At 41.6% G+C, this 20,000-nt stretch overlaps 1 protein-coding gene across 1 annotated transcript in view; it reads left to right on the forward strand.

Moving 5' to 3' along the window:
* Positions 1-19,146, forward strand: part of LOC138033027 (DNA polymerase beta-like) — a 22,177-nt gene extending 3,031 nt beyond the window's left edge. The window contains exons 2-15 of the mRNA XM_068880758.1: positions 249-306; positions 2,288-2,354; positions 3,684-3,758; positions 4,203-4,261; positions 5,003-5,052; positions 12,535-12,586; positions 13,676-13,730; positions 13,832-13,904; positions 14,654-14,730; positions 15,812-15,898; positions 16,590-16,645; positions 16,865-16,987; positions 17,763-17,779; positions 18,831-19,146. Of these exons, the coding sequence (XP_068736859.1) occupies positions 249-306; positions 2,288-2,354; positions 3,684-3,758; positions 4,203-4,261; positions 5,003-5,052; positions 12,535-12,586; positions 13,676-13,730; positions 13,832-13,904; positions 14,654-14,730; positions 15,812-15,898; positions 16,590-16,645; positions 16,865-16,987; positions 17,763-17,779; positions 18,831-18,925 (944 nt within the window). The 3' untranslated portion in view covers positions 18,926-19,146. The remainder of the gene's footprint in view (positions 1-248; positions 307-2,287; positions 2,355-3,683; positions 3,759-4,202; positions 4,262-5,002; positions 5,053-12,534; positions 12,587-13,675; positions 13,731-13,831; positions 13,905-14,653; positions 14,731-15,811; positions 15,899-16,589; positions 16,646-16,864; positions 16,988-17,762; positions 17,780-18,830) is intronic.
* The last annotated feature ends 854 nt before the right edge of the window (positions 19,147-20,000 follow it).

Raw genomic sequence — 20,000 nt, forward strand, 5'->3', positions numbered from 1 at the left:
GGATCGGATTTTTAAATTTTACCATCTGTTCAAAGTCATTGGATCCTCCTCAGAAACATGTTGCAATGTTTGGTAGTTGTCAGAATATCTTCTGCTAAATAGAGATTCTTGTACTGTACATAGAAAAAAACATCTCTGGTACTAACAGACACCGACGAGAAAAATTTTATTCAGCAGGTTGCATTCTATGATGCTTGTGGTCTTGGGTTATTGGCCTCATGATACTTTCACATTTTCCTTTTTTTAAGAGCTGGCAGAATATGAAAAGAATGTAGCTCGTCAAATCCACAAATACAATGCCTACAGGTAGGTAGAAAATGATAAGGCAGGATTCTGAGCTTTATTACAGCCATTTAGAAGTCACTGCTGATCCTTGCAATCTGATTGGCTCTCAGCAGTGTTATTTATTCCCAAATCACATTATTTTTTGCTCTAAATCGCACCATTTCCCCAGCCAATGAGCAAGGAATGCTAAAACAAAACAGCCAATCAGATTTCAAGGCTTGTTTCGGTTTACAGTGTCCCAAATTAGTGCTGAGACTCCACCACAAGAACGACTAGACGCTTACATGTAAATACAGACTTCCTTTCTTTTCCTTTTTCCCCAACTAATAATGATAGATCCCACCCTGTTCATGTATACCGGTAATTACTAGTAAGTACAATGTATAGTTTTACACCTGCAGATGAAACTTGAATTTCATGCTTTCTACATTGCCTCATGAAACATTTTGACCACTGGTTGAGTGGTTGCCACAGTATAATTCAGGGCTGAAATCGATCCCATCCAGTTTGGCTGTCTGAAGGGCACATCAACAAATCATTGCTTCCTGGTTATGTTGCACCACTGGTTGTGGAAACTTGACACCCCTGGCTGCCACCTGCACATCTGTTTCCTAGACTTTAGGAAGGCTTTTGATCATATTAACCTCAATACTCGACTGGTTGACTTGGGCATCCATCAATCTATCCTCCCATGGATTTCTACATGTAGTTTCTTGTCTGGCTGTACTAACAACGAGTGAAACTAGGGGAAGCTGTCTCTAAGTGGGCTAATGTAAATGCTGGAGTTCCTCAAAGGACAAAGCTACCTGTAGGACCTATAATCTTCCTAGTTATGGTCAATGATCTTATTCCACCTACATGCAACCACTGGAAGTATGTGGACGATGTCACCTTCTCTGAGATCATTCCAAGATGCGATGATTCATCAATACAGTCTTACCTTGACTACATCGCCTCATGTGTGGATACCAACTACATGCATTTGAATCCCAAAAAATGTAAGGAGTTGAGGGTGCAGTGCTGGAAATAATTTTTCTTTATTCAGAGGACATATGTCCTTTCAAATCTTCCTTTTGGTCGGACATTTGACAAATTGGACCGGACATAATTTATTGACTGACAACACCTTGAAGAAGAGAACTCGAGATGTGCTGGTGACATGTTCGGTCATCGTGTCCGATCATAATGTGAAATTGGCCGGACATTTTCAAAATTTGGTCGGACAATGTCCGATGAGCGACTGTTATTTCCAGCACTGGGGTGTGTTAATGTTTTCGTGAACCACCCATTTTATCCCTGCTGACCAATGGTGGCACTTCCCTAGAGGCTGTCAACAGTCACAAGGTTCTGGGGGTCCTTGTAAACAGCATTGTTAAAATGGTCAGATCACTTGGAGGAAATCACGAAAATAGCAGCAAAAAGACTGTACATACATACTGCGTGTCTTTACATGTTTGTCCCCTAATGGCCTGATAGCTCAGTGGAAGAGCAATGTATCATGCAATGTTATTGTACATGTACATACATGCAGTTCCAGTTTAAGTTTGGATTTTTCTCAGCCTTGTTTGCAACTGCCTGAATTGCGGCCTCAATACTGATGATCTGTAAGAACGTCAAGCAGTTAATTTTTTTTCCTTGATGTGATAGTGCCAAAATGACCCTGTGCATTAATAATAGGCAAGGTTTTTTTTGCACTATGGACTTCTGTATCATCCCTGGATATGAAGCTAAGTGTTTAAATGGTCTCCTTCCTTAGAATAAATACTGTTTGGTAAATCCTCTATTGATCCCCAAAGGGGCTTATTTATTTCAAGCACATTTGAGGAGCAGGGCCTATTTGAGAGGGGGGGGCGTGCTTTAATATTTCATTGAGCGAATGCATTTACCTAGTGTTTATGCTTCCTTACTTCCTTTTTTGTGCCAGGGAAACGACTGTCACAATCCATAAATAATTAAATTGAAAAGGACATTATTTGTTTTTTTTATTTTAACATTATTTTAGAAAAGCAGCATCTGTACTGGCAAAACATCCCACAAAGATAAAAAGTGGGGCAGATGCACAGAAATTGGTAAGTTCCTTGTCCAAAATCACAATCATGATATTTTGGTTGAAAAGAATATAGCGGAAAGTGTAACCTGCAATCAGGCGTTCTTTTCGGGAGAGGGCAGGAAAAGTTACTGTCAGTAGTGCCTGTACTTTTTGCCCTGGCCTCTATATAAAAGAAAAGAACGCATGATCACAGGTTATGGAAAGTGGGTACTTGGTAATGTTAATTTTGCTGGCAACTGGCTTCAAATTCCAAGCCTGTACAAGCCTGTATAGAAATGCACATAATCAGATGCATGGCGATTTAAATTGACAAACTTCACAAAGTATCCCCTTTAATACTCTTCCCCCCAACTTCAACATCACTCAACTTCAACATCACTCGCATCTGGGAATACAGTCAATTAACTTTACAGACCTCTTTAAAACTCCAGTCCTCAAGTAAAGGTACCCTTAGTTTAAAGGGGCCATGTCACCCAAAATGACATAATTTTATGACACCCAGAATGCCCAAGAACTAGAATGAAACATTGCAATAACCACTTAAAACTGTTGAACAACATATAATAGGGAACATAGCAAAAGGAAAGGGAAGCATGGATGGACACAAATGGACAAGATTGAAACGGATTGAATTTGCCATGGGTAATCTTGAAAAAAGATGGCTCAAAGTTTTTCAATTTTATGGTAAATCACGTGTATAAAGGCTGTTTTTGCTTAGAATCATCTTGTTTGTGATGTAACAAAAAGGAATTCCACATTATCATTAATTTTTCAAGTTTTAAACTCATGATTAACTAACAATTTCCCCGAAACACTCTAAAATGTGACATAGGCCCTTTAACCCTAACCTCATAATTATTTTGTTAGAAATAGGTAGCAAATGTGTAGACTTGACGTTACACTTCGTGTTGGATATCAAATTAATTAGTCATGCATCTAATTACATGTACCTGCATTTCTGGACATAAAATTTATATTGTTATCACTGGGTGATCAATACATATAATTATCATTGATACCTATTTGCACACCTGAGGTATAGAGAGAGACAAAGAGAAGAAATTTTTGAAGAAAAGTTTCTTGTCCCATTGAACATCATGGTGACAGAGCCAGGCCTCAAACCCAAAACCCTGGCATCAGAAGTCTAGTGTACTGGCCACTATACCACTGTGTCTCCACACTTGCTACTAATGACATGTCTATTTTTTGTTCTTACTCTATTTCTTAGAAACCTATAAAGTCAAAACTGATTTAACATGGGTAATTGCATGTCATCACACTGAGGTGTATTTGGCGCTTTCTCTAATTTTCTAATCTTTTGATTTATCTCTTGCATTAACCTTGAAAGCCAGGGATTGGAGACAAAATTGGGAAAAAGATTGATGAGTTTATTAAGACGGGAAAGTTAGAAAAGCTTGAGAAGGTATGTAATGAAAGAAATACATGAATTATATATTGCGTATCTTGTTTAATATGAAGTCATGCTTTTTGGTTGTTGTGTATCTGACCACTGCTTTCATATTGCTAGTAGCCAGCTGTAACTTGGGTCCAGCCTAAAGGCCAAGGGCAGGAGTTGAAAAATAATTATTCATGAATGGAAACTTGGTATTCATGATTGATGATTATGTGAGCTTCTGTTCTTTTACCAAACTGCTGGGTATAAATTATGCTGGCTGACTGCAGGTCCTGTTTTTGTTTCAGTGTTTTTGTTAAACTTATATTAGAGTAGCATGTCAAATGTTGTCTGAGATACATGTATGTGTATGTTAAATTGCTTCTTGTTGTATTTAAATTAATTATTAGGTACCATCAAGTCCAGAGGTTTTGATGTAATTCCAATAATTTAAAAGTACCAAATTTGTTTTAGATCAGAAATGATGACTCCACAAAAGCCATTCAACAGTTGACAAGAGTTTCTGGGATCGGGTACGAGGCTTTTACATGCTTCACGACTTTGTAGGGGAATCTTTGTTTACATTTTTCCCATTATTAACAAGACTATCGTTTTCCAAACAGTCATCCAAGGAAAAAAATTCCTGAATATTGAAAGTGTTCTCAGACTTGCAATAGTATTTGAAGGCGATATACCAGATAATCTCTGAGCAATGATGCTTTGAAAGTTCGAAAATTTTACATTTAGAATGTATGGGAGCATACATGTAAGTGCTTTTGCCACCCAAGAATTTATCAGTTTTTGATGACCATTACATGGCTTGGTATCTATTAAAGCATAAAGGCTTAAAAGTGGCAATTTAATTAAGTTTAACAAGTTCTTTTACCTTTTGAAGTCAGTTAAAAATATAGTCATGATGCCTTCTGTGAACAAACTTGTAGGTTAATGAACAAAATGTAAACATTGATGTAGAGTCCATCTTTCTTCTAGGTGCAATAATCATTGTACTGTAACAACAAAAAATACTGTTGTTTCAGTTTCAATGGGTAAAATTGTGACCCTCATGCAATGAAATCAATGAAAATATCAGGGCTTGACTTTCGTGTCTGTTTTGCAATAACTGTTGGTCACCGTCCTTGATTATTAGCCTGATGATGTCAAGTTTACCTGAGTGTCTTGTGTACTGAATATAAATACCGGTGCAAGCCATAAAATAAAGAAAAATATTAAATTAAATATGATATTTTTCCGTTGGCATGGTTGTTTAATGTCAGGCCAGCTGCTGCCAAGAAGTTTGTTGATGAAGGCATAACATCAGTTGAAGGTAACTACACTGTACTTTTCATTAGAACCTGGTCTCATAGTGGTCATTGTAAAATGCAGACTGTAGACCTCGCAGTGGTAAAATGCAAATGAAGGTTATAATGTAACTGTTGAAAATTAAAGCCGAAACCCTTGAGAAGTGCTGACAGTTTTTAGGCCTAAATATTGTTTTATGCCTTTTTAGGTCTGCGGTTGGCACTTCTAAAGGGTTTGAACTTTTTCAACAGTTACATTCATTGTAATCTTGCATTTTACACTGACCGTTTCCAAAGAGATTTTATAAAATGCAGAAATTATTGGAGAAACAGAGAGTGGTAATTTTAATACATGATCGTTGCAAAACCAAGCACCTTCAAGTTACAATAATTATTTACTAACACTTGAGTGGGAAGGACAAATAATATATGACCGAATCTAAAATAATATTAATGTTGTTTTTCGTACTACTATAATTAAATAAAAATTAAATTCCACACTGAGAATCGGTGATGTTACATTGTTAGTACTAAAACAAGGAATGATCTACAACGACCTAGAATGAGCTAAAACGACCTACAATGGGGTACAATACTTATAAACCTACAATGATCTACAATGACCTACAGTGAGGTACATTATAAGTTAACGCCCACGTCGCCAGTGGAGGGTAGGTGCCCAGGAAGCCTGGGGGCTGCAACCGCAGTCACATCCCCAAGGCGCGAGAACACCCGACTGGCCTGCCCAACCCGCAACCAAGCCACGAGCCCCCCGCGCCATGCCGAAGGGATCTCCGGGTAAGAAGAACCCGGAGCAAGGGGGCTCGGGGCAACTAGGCCTAAGCCCCCGATAGCCCAAACCTGAGGCACCCACCCCCGCTGGTAACAAGAGTAATCCACTACCTGTTACGCCACCAACTGGGAGGAAACACGGACAATGGAACTAACTGGAGTTCTGATATAGATCTGGTATGCCTCGCTCGACCAACGCCCCAAGGTTTTGATCAGGTGATCCGGAACACCACGTGCCGCTGCAGTGGTCGCCGCCCCAATCCGGAAACTATGGCCGGAGTAGGCGCCGGAGTACCCAGCCCCATGTAGGGTAGACTGCAAAAAGGATGATAGCTGCTGACGGGTAAGAGGACGACCATCACTAAACAAGAACAGGGGCCCTGGAGCAGACCCACGCAGAGACAAGTACGTGCCCAACGCTGTTATGGGGCACACAGAGCCCGAGCCACGCCCCAAGTAGATATCACAACCCGCACGGAAGGGGTCTGTCTTGGAACACTTGATACGGACTTTGAAACAAGAGGGATTCACTAAGGAGTCCGCTTGCAGGTCGCTAACAGTCATATGGGTGTGAGGATCAAAGGCCGAGTTGACCGTGAATTCGCCCGCACGCAAAAACCCAAAAAATGCCAAGCAGCACGCAGCCCACAACATCACATGGTCTCTAGTAGACAGGTCCAAAGAGCACTGAATGACCTTCAGATGATCAACGGTGATAGGTAGGCGCCTGGGTGACACTGGACCTTGAACTCGCTTAATACCCCTTAGCAGACGCTGCAAACGAAGACAGTTGACTAGCGGGTCGGGAAGGCCATGGTCAATGTGAAGGGAGCGCACTGCTGATAGATAGACCTTGATGGAGGAATGGTTCAGGTTGTCGGCCAGGAAGGAAGCAAAGCGCATGAGAGTCTCCTCAGTGGCTGGGGGGATGGAGCCATCCTGGTTTGCACGACCATCCTGGCGGCAAAAGTCTGTAAATCGACGTTGGGCGGATCGGTACACTCGTCGGGTGGAAGGTGCAAGACCTTGGGTAAGTAAGAACCGACACTTCTGAGTCAAGGCATCTGAAGCGCTGCCAGAAGGGAAGCAGGAATAGGAGACGGGGTTGGGTCGGCCTGTGGCTCCAGGCGTCTGAACCGCTGAAATTGGAATCGAGAGAGTGCATCAGCAACTGGATTAGCTTTGCCTCGAACAGATGAAGCTGTAAATGAGAAGGAATGATGGATGGCCAGCATAGTCAAATAACGCAGCAACACCATTAGGTTTTTGTCCCGCGAGGTGCCAGACTTAAGTACAGCCACCACAGACTCGTTGTCACAAAAGAACTCGACCCGCCGAGATACCCACTGACAGCCCCACAGATAGGCTGCCACTACAATTGGGAAGAGCTCCTTGTACGCTATAGATGAGGAACTTTGTGCAGCTGACCAGGCACCAGCAAACCAGTGGGATTTAAAAATAGCTCCATAGCCCAAAGAGCCCGCTGCATCCGATGAGACCTGGAAGTCCGGGAGAGGTGCCCATGTGGGCATGCAGAAAAAACTGAGGCCATCCCAAGTTTGGAACAGTTCCCGCCACCAGGTTAAATCCCGCCGAAATTCCTGGTTAAGCCTAATGGGGTGATCATCACGGCGAAAGGCACAAAGCAAGTCGATCATCCGGCGAAGGAATGTCCTACCCTGTGGGGCGACCTTGCAGGCGTGATGGAGATGGCCAATCAGGGATTCCAGCTCGCGACGTTTACAAAAACGTTTTGCTGACCACTCATCTAACAGTGAAACAATCCTATCTCTCTTGTCAGTCGGAAGGCGAGCCTGAAGGTTCTCGGAGTCAAGTTCAATCCCAAGGATTGTAAGACGAGTCGCGGGTCCCTCCAACTTATCTGGATGAAGGGGAAGGCCAAGTTTTGTACACAGACGAACGCAGGTTTGAAGGTTGTTGTGGCACACAGGGGACGCCGGTGGGCCCAAAGTGAGGAAATCGTCCAAGTAATGACGGAGAAATGTAACCTCATAATTGTGAACCAGGATCCATTCAACCAGGTCTGCAATGGCGGTGAAAATAAATGGTGCTGACCGCAGCCCAAAAGGGAGCACCAAATCCACAAAATATTGCCCACGCCACTTCATGCCAAGAAGGGGGCGATCGTCTGGGTGGATAGCCACATTCCGATATGCACTGGCCACGTCGAACTTGGCCATTAACGTTCCTCGACCCAGAGACATTATGCCATCAATGAAAGCATCCACTGAAACATACTGAACTGTAAACGGGGGCTTAGGGATGCCGTCATTGACGCTTTGCCCCTCTGGGGATGATAGGTCTAAAATGAGACGCCACTTCCCAGGCTGATTAGTTTTGGGGATCACCCCGAAACGACTTATTTGCAATGACGGAAGCGGGGGCACTGGAAAAGGACCTGCCACCCTGCCAGAAGAGACTTCAGCTTGCAAGTAGGAGTCAATCACTGATGGGTGCTCAGCAGAGCTACGCATGTTTGAAGATGCAGATTTGAGGGACACCAAGGATGGGTCAAAGCCTATCCGAAATCCATCCCGTATGCCAGAAGTCACAAATGCCACAGCTGACTTGTCGGGATGGTGGCATAATTCGGCTTGAAATTGATCCAACTGTAATGGTGTGACCTGAGACACCGGAGATAACGGGGCAAAAGAGACAACTGGAACGCTGGGCTTAACTGGAACAGAAACGGGAACTGAGACTGGAACTGAAACTGGAACAGGACAAAACAACTTTGCCAACTGAGGCAATCCATTCGGCTGGCGAGGCAACGCAATCACATCATTCAAACTATGTACAAACACAACACTGGGCGAACCTCGCCCCTCAGTACTGTCCCCTGCTCCCTCCAGGGGAGGGGGAGCGGGAACGAAATCCAGCTGAGCGGGGAAAGGGGCAGTTAGCCTTGGTATGCTCTCCCTCGCAATTGCTGCAGTTGTGGCGGAACTTGCACTTCCCAAATAGCCACTGGCATTTCCCTTCATTCCAGGAATGGCAGAATGGTGTGCGTCGGTGGGAGTCTGGGCTGTCTGCGGAAGACTGAGGAAACCCGGAAAGGGAAGACGGCCTTGGTTGCAGTGAGGACGATGCTGGCAAACGCAAATGAAAACTATACAGATCCAAATTCATTTTGGACCAATCCGTAAGGCCCGAGGCAGCGGCATCCCTTCTGAAGGCCAGATCGTATTCAAGCCAAGCCAGACCTGGATATTGGCGGGCTGTTTGAATAATGAGCAGCTTATATCTGGTCAAGTCTAACCAACGCAGGGGGTGAGAGGCACACAGGACCAGCTGGAAAATCGTGAAGGCCTCAGTCCAAGTAAGAATATCCTTGATTTCAACCTGCCTGCGTTTTGCGTTGGACACCAGGAGTTTACCCTCCAGGAAGGTCTGTGGTTCCTGATCCCCAGCTCGGAGATTGACTGTAAGTAGATCCGCCAACTCCACGAACTGGCCCTCGATGATCTTCTTGGCCAATTTTGCCGGGACTGGTGCATGACCAGGACCAACAATGAAAGCCTTCTCAGACGTAGGCACTGATCCAGAGTTACCAAAACTTGGCAGGCTGCCGGATACACTGGGACTCGCGAATGGAGAGGTAATGGGGGCCATGAAGCGGGCCGAGCTTGAGTCAGTGATGGCCGACACAGGAGAAAAGGTAGGAATGAAGGCCGGCAAAGTAAACGTACCTGATGACGCCCCAAAAGCCATAGACGAGACATTGACATCACAAGAAACAGCAGTCGATCCAGAGGAGCTAGATGGAGTGACACCAACAGAAGTGTCAGGGACGGAAGGGGGTAATGGCGAGGGGGCGCTCCCTTGAATTGATGAGATGATAGTCGGAAGGGTGCTTCCAAGCGCGCGAACAACAGCCTCGGCGATCGAATCGACGGCCAAAGGCGCCACGGGGCCAGAGGGAGCCGTAGAAACCGCCATCGGCGCGGGGGACAAGAGAGGTATGTCCTCCGAACGAAGTCCAGCGGACAAGCTATTGTTGGTTGAACGAGGTGGGTTCGGCATGATGTATGATCGAACACCAACCAGCGACGAGCGAGTTAGAGGCGACCACGAAAAGAAGTGAAAAACGAACCAACAAACACGACAGAGAGAGAGAGAAAAAACCGCGGGCGATGAAGGACGAAATCCTTTGGCCACGCTAACGGATCGGCGAGCACACTACGGTCCAGGGACGAAAGAGCGACGAGTGAAGGAAAGACAAACCAATAAACACGACAGCCGCCGAAGAAAAAACCCTGGTCGATGACTGACAAAATCCTTAGGATTCATTCCTTGTTGACCACAACTGGGAACCGCTACACTAAGCCCGCCAAAATAAACGTCGGAGCACACGATGGTCCGAGGCACGAAAGAGCGATGAGCGAGTAAAGACAAACCAACAGACACGACAGAGGGCGAGGAAACCACGGTCGATGACGGAAGAAATCCTTGTGTTTTCTCTATTGTTGTTTTCCTTTGTTGACCACAACTGGGAACCGCAACACTAAGCCCGCCAAAGAAACGCCACGCTATCCGAGCGACGAGCCGACTATCGGAACTGGTACAAGAGAAGGTAAGACGAACCACAACACGGCGGTGAAGACGAGATGGAGACGGTCGAAGATCGAAGAACTTCTATTTCAACCTGGACAGCGACCGAGATAGCCAACGAAGCGAGAAGAAGAATGCCGAGAACCACTAAACTCCTAAACCGACTCACAACGCCACGCCAACAGAGCAACAAACACGCTGCAAGCACATTGGACAACGCATGCACTACGCAGGAATACCGCTGAACCATGTCAGCCCCAGGGCTCCCCCAACCTAAAGAGTGCTGCAAACGCTACAAAAACGCATAACAACGCTAACAAACGCCTGCAAAACGCTACTGACCGGACTAGCTCCCGGTCGTGAACCATGTAACTACAACAAACGCTACAGAACGCACCAAAACGCTGAACAACGCTACCAGACGGCCAAGACACTAACAACCGCCTGCAAAACACTACTGACCAGACTAGCTCCTAGTCGTTAACTATGTTAAATTTTATTTAACTATATCTAAAATGAGCTAATGACCTGTTAGGAGCTAAAATAAAAGATAATTTGCAGCTCTGAGGGCACTGCAGCATGTTGAACCAATCAAAACCTCGTTGCTGAGCAAGTTGATACTTTTCATTGTGCACTCTGAACCAAACAAAACATTGCAGGAAGAATATTTTATGTATAATCTTCTCTTCATTTTTTCCTGCTCTAATTAAGACTTCATCCTTGCCAAGCAAAGCCTTGATATTTGTACATTTTCAATTTAGCTTTAACCCTTTCAGCCCCGATAGTGCCAAATGGCACTTATAGATTTTACTCTGTCTAACGCCAGACGATTTTACTCGTCAATGGGGAACCCCTCGGGGCTTAAAGATTTAAGCTAACAGCGTGAAAAAACTATGTCCCCATTTAAAGCAAAGGAAAACAATTAATCCAAGGGTCTTTTCACAGTTTTTAAGCCTTCAAGGCCACATGAAAAATTGCTGTTGTTATTTGGACTAAAAGCATTGCGTGACAACACACAATGGATGTTTTCCACTCACCAAACTCTACATCCTGATCCTCTGTTGTCTTTCTCTTTGATTTTGTGAGTCATTTATTAAGTAGATCATTGTGGGTCATTGTAAGTCATTGTAGCTCATTGTAGAGCTCTCACTGTAGCTAATTGAAGGTCATTGTAGGTCATTGTAGATCATTATAGAGCTCTCACTGTAGCTAATTGAAGGTCATTGTAGGTCATTGTAGATCATTTCTTGTTTTAGTAAAGTACAGATGTTATATTTTGACAGTACCTTTTACAGTTGTCAACAGGCACTTGCAACTGTATACCACTTAACTTTGTTTAGAAAGATTGATCTTTCAAAATGATGAACAAAATTCAATTTTCAAATTATTGATGCATCAATTAAATATTGAGGTTAGGCTTGACCTGGTTTGACTCGTGGAACTAACCTCAAAGAATTTTCTCTTGCAAAAGTTAAAATAATATTAACATATAGTTTACCTTTACTTCTCTAGAATTCACTTTTAATTTGATAGGCCAAATGAGGTACAAGAGAGTAACAAAGCTGGCATTCATTTGTTCCATGGCCGAGCTAGTGAGACTCAGGTATGGGTCTATATTCCTTCAGTGACTTCAAGAATTAATTTACATTGCCAAAGTTCTTTCAAAACTATAATGCAAAGTAGTTTATGACATCATCGAAGGAATAGGTCCATGCCTCTCACTGCCTCGGCCATGGGACGAAAGATTGCCAGCACCTTTCTCCTACATTACGTTGTACCTTATGAGGCACATTAAGATGTTAAATCTAGAGAAGGCTGAAGCAAAGGTAACTTAATATACGTTTGTATTTACCCTTAGATGCCTGAACCGGCCAAAACCAGCCGATTTTACTCTGTCTAACGCCAGACGATTTTATTAATTGTCATTGGGGAACCCCCAGGAGTCAATGGGTTAATCACTCACTGATGTCCCCGTAAATTAATTAACTTTTGCTAAAGTAAATGTTTTGAGGTTATGTGCACTTTAACTGCCTGCTTATCTGTGTGGGTGAAAAATGGTTATACAAGATACAGTTGTATTCAAACATGGAAAAAATGCATGTTGACCTTTCTCCTCAAAGATTATTAACCTTTTACTCCTGTAGGGCTGAAGAATGTCCAGGACAAGCTAAACCATCACCAGCAGATCGGGCTCAAGTATGTTCGGCCTCACTTAATTTTGACATTGAATCCCACCACCATTTATTTGTTTAGCTGTGCAGCAGAGTTACTGCATTGATGAGTTTAATTTGTGCCATTTGAGCAAGAATACATGCTGTAAGACACAAATAATATATAGATTTAGCCAAGCCTAAAAAGAGGAGCTCCTGTGTTATTTATTCTTACAGTAAGTTAACCTGGCTTTGACCTGCGATCCAATCAAAAACCAGTATCTGGTCAGCGGTAAATTAAAAAAAAAATAGCTGACCTCGATGAGCTTTAAACTTGAGCCTGTGATATGGTCTCGTGTGATACTGGTCAGCAGATACCTTGTTTTGACAGCTGTCAATTAACCATAACATGGATATCCAATATCAAAGGTGTTGCACCACAGAGTTTCACAATGGCATACATGGAGGGGTGGAGGTAGGCATGGTCATACAGTCCTAAAACCAAATTTTCCTGCACAGATGGATTACCACATTATTTTCTTACCAATGGTGCTCTGCGCACTCGCCTTTGGCGCGCAGAACTCTGCTACTAAGTAAAAGGAAGGGGGGGGGGAGTCTCTTAAACCCAGGTATGTCCAGAAATGCATGTAAATGTACACTGCAATTAGGTGCATGCCGATAATTTGATACAAGTAATGAAGTGTCCCCTAGCTCTTTTTCCTAACGTCAGCATTTGACATGAATGTCGTCCCGAAAGTGTGCCAACGACAAGAAATTTAAATTGCTTTGTTTGTTCTAAGCTTAAAATGACTCTAATCCTCACACTTACCTTATTCTTACAAATTCTTTGCAAATTATGCTCAGACGAAGGTTAAGGTTATTCTGCCTCCTAGCTAGATTAGCTTTTTACTATTATAAACCGGTACATGTACATGTATTTTCTAGGGGGCATTGGACCTTACTTTAAAGTCCTATTACTTATTTTATGGTTCTCTATTTGCGTGTGGTGCAAATAAACTATTTATGGTTATTTATTTCACATGTATAGTCCCCTGTTGGATATTATATATTATATAAGTTGAGCATGCCTCTAATCACACGCATTTCTGACTATAGAATATGCTTCAACCAATAGATACGTGGAGGAATTCGAGAAGCGCATTCCACGAGAAGAAATGCTAAGGCTTCAGGTCTGAAGTTTTTCCATCAATTAAAAAAAAAAAGAGTTTTTAATTTCATTTCTTACCGATTGTTTTTTTTTAATCTATTTTTTATCCTTTTGTACTTTTAGAAAGTTATCCTACAGAAGGCTACAGATTTTGACAAGGAAATAATTGTCACTGTTTGTGGCAGTTTTAGAAGAGGTCAGTATACAAGATTGAAGTGAATTTAGGGAGCTGGGATGGCACTGTCAGTGGTGAGAGCACTTGCCCCCCACCAATGTTTGGGTGCTCGATTCCCAGACTCAGCGTCATATGTGGGTTGAGTTTGTTAGTTCTCTTCTTTGCACCGAGAGGTTTTTCTCCAGGCACTCAGTTTTCCTTACTCCTCAAAAACCAACTTATGATTTGATATGAGTTGAGTTGATTTCTCAACGGTGACTCACTCAATAGTGCCCCAGTTGACATATAAATAAAGTTCTTTAGTATAATTACATACTATTAGGTGATTGTTAAAAAGTCTCTAGGTGCTGATTGGTTGCACTTGAGGTGATTATTTTCAAAATGGCCCCATAAGCTGTTTTGTAGAGGTGACAGACAAAGAAATGAATTATTGTTTTAAAGAAAATGCATATTTTTCAAACAATCACCCATCATTCACCTCGGCTTCACTGAATACTTGTTAATTATTATTATTGTTTATTTTTAATATATTTTTATTTTATTTTATATTTTATTTAAAAATAACACAAATAAATAATAATAATAATAACAACGATAATAATAATATTATTATTATTAACCCAGTCAGGATGAGTCATGATATATCGGCTACAAACACAAGCCATATAATAATAATTATTAATAATAATAATTAGAAATAATAATTATTTCTAATTATTATTAATTAAGTTAATACTGCAGATCATTGTATCAAAACTTTTTGTCTTTAGGTTCTGCTTCCAGTGGAGACATTGATGTGTTGGTGACTCATCCCTCATTTATTTCTTCTGATAAGGATTTTGACAAGGTCAGACATACCTCTTAATAACCTAGTTCGAGGTCTGTACTGTAAGTTACGGACCGAGTTTTTTCCCGTTGATTTATGGCCCAAGCGCGAAGCGCGCGGGCCATAAATCAACGGGAAAAATGAGGATCCGTAACTTACAGTACGGACTAAGAAAACAAGGTTAGTAAGATATTTATTATATCTCTGAGGTTAATCCGGCGTGCGTGCGAAGAAACTAGTCGAAGTCAAGCGGACAGTTCAACTGCTACAAAGATAAAACTATCTAAAACTAAATCTTCCTGGCTGTTTGAAATAGTTGCTTGCAAGATTCAAACAGTTTTACAAGTTTATGTAGCAGAAACGACATGAAAAACTTGCTAGATAATGTTTTATCGAAATTTTAAATTCAGCGGGCTGTAAAGCGGGCCGTACTGTAGAATACGTCCTGCTTATTTAGCCAATCACAGCGCGCGTACTGTTTGAGAGATATAATAAATGTACAATAACAACCAGGTGATCTGGTGATGTATGTAACCTGGGAGACTGGGAAGAAAAATCTTAACATTGTATCCCACAACTGTGCGCGGCATTAGCTGTTGTTTCCAAATTTCCTGCAGTATTTCTATCGCCAAAACTCTACAGATCATTCCATGTCTCCCACATTTCCTGTTACTGAATGAGCAATCAACTACAACTGGCAAGATCTAACCTTGCCTCCGCCATGTTGAATTCGAAAAAAACCTTCAAGGCTGCATGTGATTGTGGGATACAGAGTTAAAATGTTTCTTCCTAGTCCTCCGAATTACATCACCAGATCACCTGGAATAGTTGGATTTGTTGAAGTTCTCGATTTTGCTGGTTTATAATTACCAAAATTTAATGCAGTCGTCATCTTTAATAGCAGCACTCCAATGCTCTGAAAGGTGCTTAGTGACTATAGGGTATATTAATAAATTTAACCCATTGATTCCTCAGGTGTCCTAGGACGTCTCCAGTTGATGAGTCAAATCCTCTGGCATTAGACAGAGTAAAATCTGCTAATTTTCACTCCCAGGGTCAATGTTAATGTAAGAGTTAAACTTTCATTGAATTCCATTTGCAGAAAGCTCTTCTTCATGGTGTTGTAAACAAACTGGTAAAGGAAGGATTTGTCACAGAAACAATATCTCTGGGTGACACAAAATTTATGGTGAGGATTGATCAATTTCTTCACTTATCCCTTTGATGTTAATTTGCTGGGGATTTTCTTAATCTTCGATTTATTCACCCATCTTTTCCTTCTATCAATCACTTATTCCTTGATCGTTAATTCACTTGTGATTTTCTTCCTCTTTTATTTATTTATCCATCTATTAATCTGTTCATCTACTTTTTCATTCGTGCATTTTCCATCCGTCTATCGAATTTTTTTCCCAAAGATTTGTCATTATATTTGTATGTACAGTGTCATTTAGGAATAATTTTGTAAAAGAAAGAATAATAATAAACTTATTTAGACCTAATGAACTGGGTGCAAACAAATGAAATTGAGCAAATCAACAAATAGTAAATCGGAGGATACTTTTTGAGGAGAGAGGAAAACCGGAGAGGCAACTGTGATCTCACCACTGTGTCGTCCATCAGTCATTCATCCATTTGTCCATCCATTTAGATGTTAGTCATTTTCCTTTTTTTTTCTTCATTTCTCAATTACTCATCCATCCAGTTTATTCCTTCAGTCTCTACAGGCCTTCTATTTGTTCATATAGGGGTTCATATATTTGTTCTCTTGTTCTTTGTTGTTGTATTTGTGCGTTTCCTTTTTCTTCTTCTGTTTATTCGTTTACTTCTGTGACACTTATTTAAATCAAATTTTATTATTTATCTCCTGTTTATTATAGGGTGTCTGTGTCCTCCCAAAAATGGACAAACAGTTGCATCGGAGAATTGACATAAGGTAAATTTGATTTTCTGTGCAAATTCAAGAGTTCAAACGACATTTATTAAAAAATCAGTTTTCGACGGATGCGCGTGAAACTAAAATTCATGACTTTGGCCAGTCATGGCAGGCATAACATAACGCACGCAAAGCAATCACGTGCAGCGCGAAAATGCGAAAACGCGTGCTGTTAAAAAGCAATCGCGAAATAAAAATCTCTTGAATTCTTTGTTTTAGATTAATTCCCAATGATCAATATTATTGCGGGATCCTGTACTTCACTGGCAGTGATGAGTTTAACAGAAGAATGCGACAAGAGGCTCTGGAGAAAGGCTTCACCATCAATGAATACTCAATCCGGTTAGATTATTTAAATCTTTAGAGTCTATGCTATGGCACAGTTTTAAAAATAGTAGATGGAGAATTGGAATTCTAATCATCAACGAGTGAGGAAAAATTTGGCGGTAGATTAATTTTTTTGCCCCAAGCTCTCGCGTGTCAAGGCTTGTATTCCTTCCGTAAAACCGGAAATGGAGACGACTTTGTCCGAACTTTTCATCTAGAGCCCTGTGTCTCCGCCCTAGACTTGTGGGCCTGGCACTCGCCTTCCACCAATGATGATTCCCAGGGTCTTCTCTCGGCTCCTTTCCAGGCGTTCACTCTGTTTCCCTCGCGTTTGCTGTTTCCCTTGTTTTCAGAGTTTGAGAAACGACGATGCTTACAGCAACGGCAAAGCCACGAAACAAGAATCTTAGAGTTTGAGATTTCAGGGCTCAGATTTATGGTGTTCTTCCGGGCAAGTTCTCTCCAAAACGAAGTCGGTGACCCTCCGTTTTTTTTTTTTTTTTTTTTTTTACATTTCTGACATCACTAACTCATCATCTTTCAATGGTAAAATTTGCAGAAAAAAAGCAAAACGTCCTTAAACTCTCAATTTCCTGTTATCTACACAGGCTGTGGCCAGCTACTCTCTCTCAAAAACATGCCTCCACGCCCTTTTGCCTTTCATTTTCTCACTCCCTCTAAACACTTGGAAGCAAATTGAATGTCTTGGGCCTTTCTCTTACCAATGAAATAAATACGTCTTTTGTGAAAAAAGATTTAAGTAACAATAGTTTGTTATATTTTTTCCCAGGCCCATGGGGAGCACAGGTAAGTCAAGCCATCTCTAAGCCACTTCGTTTTTCCCATGAACAGTTGAACAGAGACCACTTAACAAGTAATCCATGAGTGCGCGCGTTGGTTATGAGATGGGAGGAAACGAAAGTAGGAAACGAGGCACGAAGCACTCATACGTTATATGAGTTGATACAGCAACACCCACATATAAGAACCTAGATTTTTCCAAGTTAGGCTAAATAGGTTCTTATAAGAATGGTATTTACTATAGTTTTTGGCTATCTAGGTTCTTAAATTGGTTCTTATTTCCACAAAAGATATCTACTCTATGATACATATTGTATGACTGATTTCCTCTGATGAGGATGCTGATACCTTTATATTTCAAACATAACCATGAAAAAAAGTTTTAAACAAGATCTGTGCAGTTTGAAATTTGTTCCAGACGCAGAAATTTCAAGGTCATTTTCTAAAATAAGAACCTCTTTAAATTTTTAGGCTAAACTGGTTCTTATTTAAGGGGGGTCTGAAATGAAACTTTTAGCCTAACAGGTTCTCAAGTAATTTCTAGGTTCTTATACGTGGGTGTTTACTGTAACTGAGACTGAGGAACCAATTAGAAAGCTAGAAACAAAATATCAGAGGTTGTGAATTTGATAAAAACAAAGAGACCTCAACTATAGGGGTGGGTGTAACCCTTCCTTCACGTGTGAACTGCGTCTGCGTTGTTTCTCGAGCGTGCATTTGCATTAAGCATTTGCATTGAACGTGTGAATAAGGGGATAACATGACTTCTTGAGGGAATATTGTTTATTTGCGCGAGTCACTTCAAATCATCATGTAAGTGTTGATTGAACAAGCTATTAAGGAATCAACTCAGTCCAGTAAACTCATTTAAAATTACCGAAAAAAAGCGTAAAATTGTCTATAAATAATCGGCAAGAACCAATCAGCTGTAGGGCTGATAATGCATTAGCAGCCCGCTGTCAGTCTTTTGCGGCCCGCTGAGCGTGTGTTTTGAAGAGGCCGATTTTCTATTTGGCTGCGTATATTGATAATAATTACATTTTAATCCCTTCTTTAGGTGTGCCAGGGGAGCCTATACCCGTTTCAAGTGAAGGGGAAATTTTCGAGATAATCGGCATGGGCTACAAACAACCACACGAGAGAAATCTCTGAACAGAACGTGTATGGAGACTACAGTCTTCCTCTACCAGCTTTGCTCTGAAGTGGAATATTACAGGAACCAGCAAGTTTCCATTTTTGATCTTATTGCCTATTCGCATTGTGTTTTCGGTTCTGCGCTGTTTTCCTTCCAGACCAGGGCTCGTTGGCTTGTTAATACCTCCGTATCTCCTTTGTATCTCGAAACTATACCTAAATAAAGTTACAAAAGAAAACGCATGTTTCCCGCAGACGCTTATTTTAGAGAACTTTAGGCAAAGACAACTGCAACGCGAACAAAAGCGCCAGAAAAGAATATCTATTTTATCAGCAAAAACAATAGATCTCTTGTGGCTTCGCCTTCGCTCGCCACAAGAGATCTGGATACGAGATTATCGTTGCGGTCGACGTCGTATCTTCGTTTCCTATTACACCTCAGGTGCGCTATAATTGGCGCCAGTCAGGTACTATCATGCGCCAATGATGAGCGCAGCATTGGTTGCCAATGCCACAGGCCACCACTTCAATAATCCAGTTCAATTTATTTTTTATTTTTCATCATAGTCACAAATGGTCATACCCCAGGGATAGTACGTTACCCGCTCGATAAGAATCCCGTGCGATACAAACGGAACCATCGCGCCTCGAACTCGGGCCACGCGCCCCGGGAGGGAGTAAGTTCCCACTGAGCCATCGAAGCAACTCTGATGACGTGATGGTTTGCTATATCTTACTTATCTTCTTTGGAGTCACACTAAATTAAGCCCCGCTCGGGGAGTCCAATTTTATTCCTTTCAGTATCTCGAAACTCCCGTACGTCGATTAGAAATCCCACTTCTTTGAGCGCGCGCTAGACCACTCTATAGCAAATCCTTTCCTCCCGCGATGATTGAACTTCACATCTGAAAAGTATTTGATTAAGTGGACAGATGATTTTTCTTTGAGAACGGCAAGCTTTAAAGCTAAGGAGAATTTATTAAGTTATTTCTAGTTGTGTGTTTCACTGTGAACATTTAATATTGCGTAGAACGAATACTCCAATCATTCTGTTTTTCTTGCGAACCAGTTTGTTCAGTCGTTCCAAAACATT

Source organism: Montipora capricornis, chromosome 14 (assembly GCF_036669925.1).
Source record: "Montipora capricornis isolate CH-2021 chromosome 14, ASM3666992v2, whole genome shotgun sequence".
In the NCBI taxonomy this organism is placed as follows: Eukaryota; Metazoa; Cnidaria; class Anthozoa; order Scleractinia; family Acroporidae; genus Montipora; species Montipora capricornis.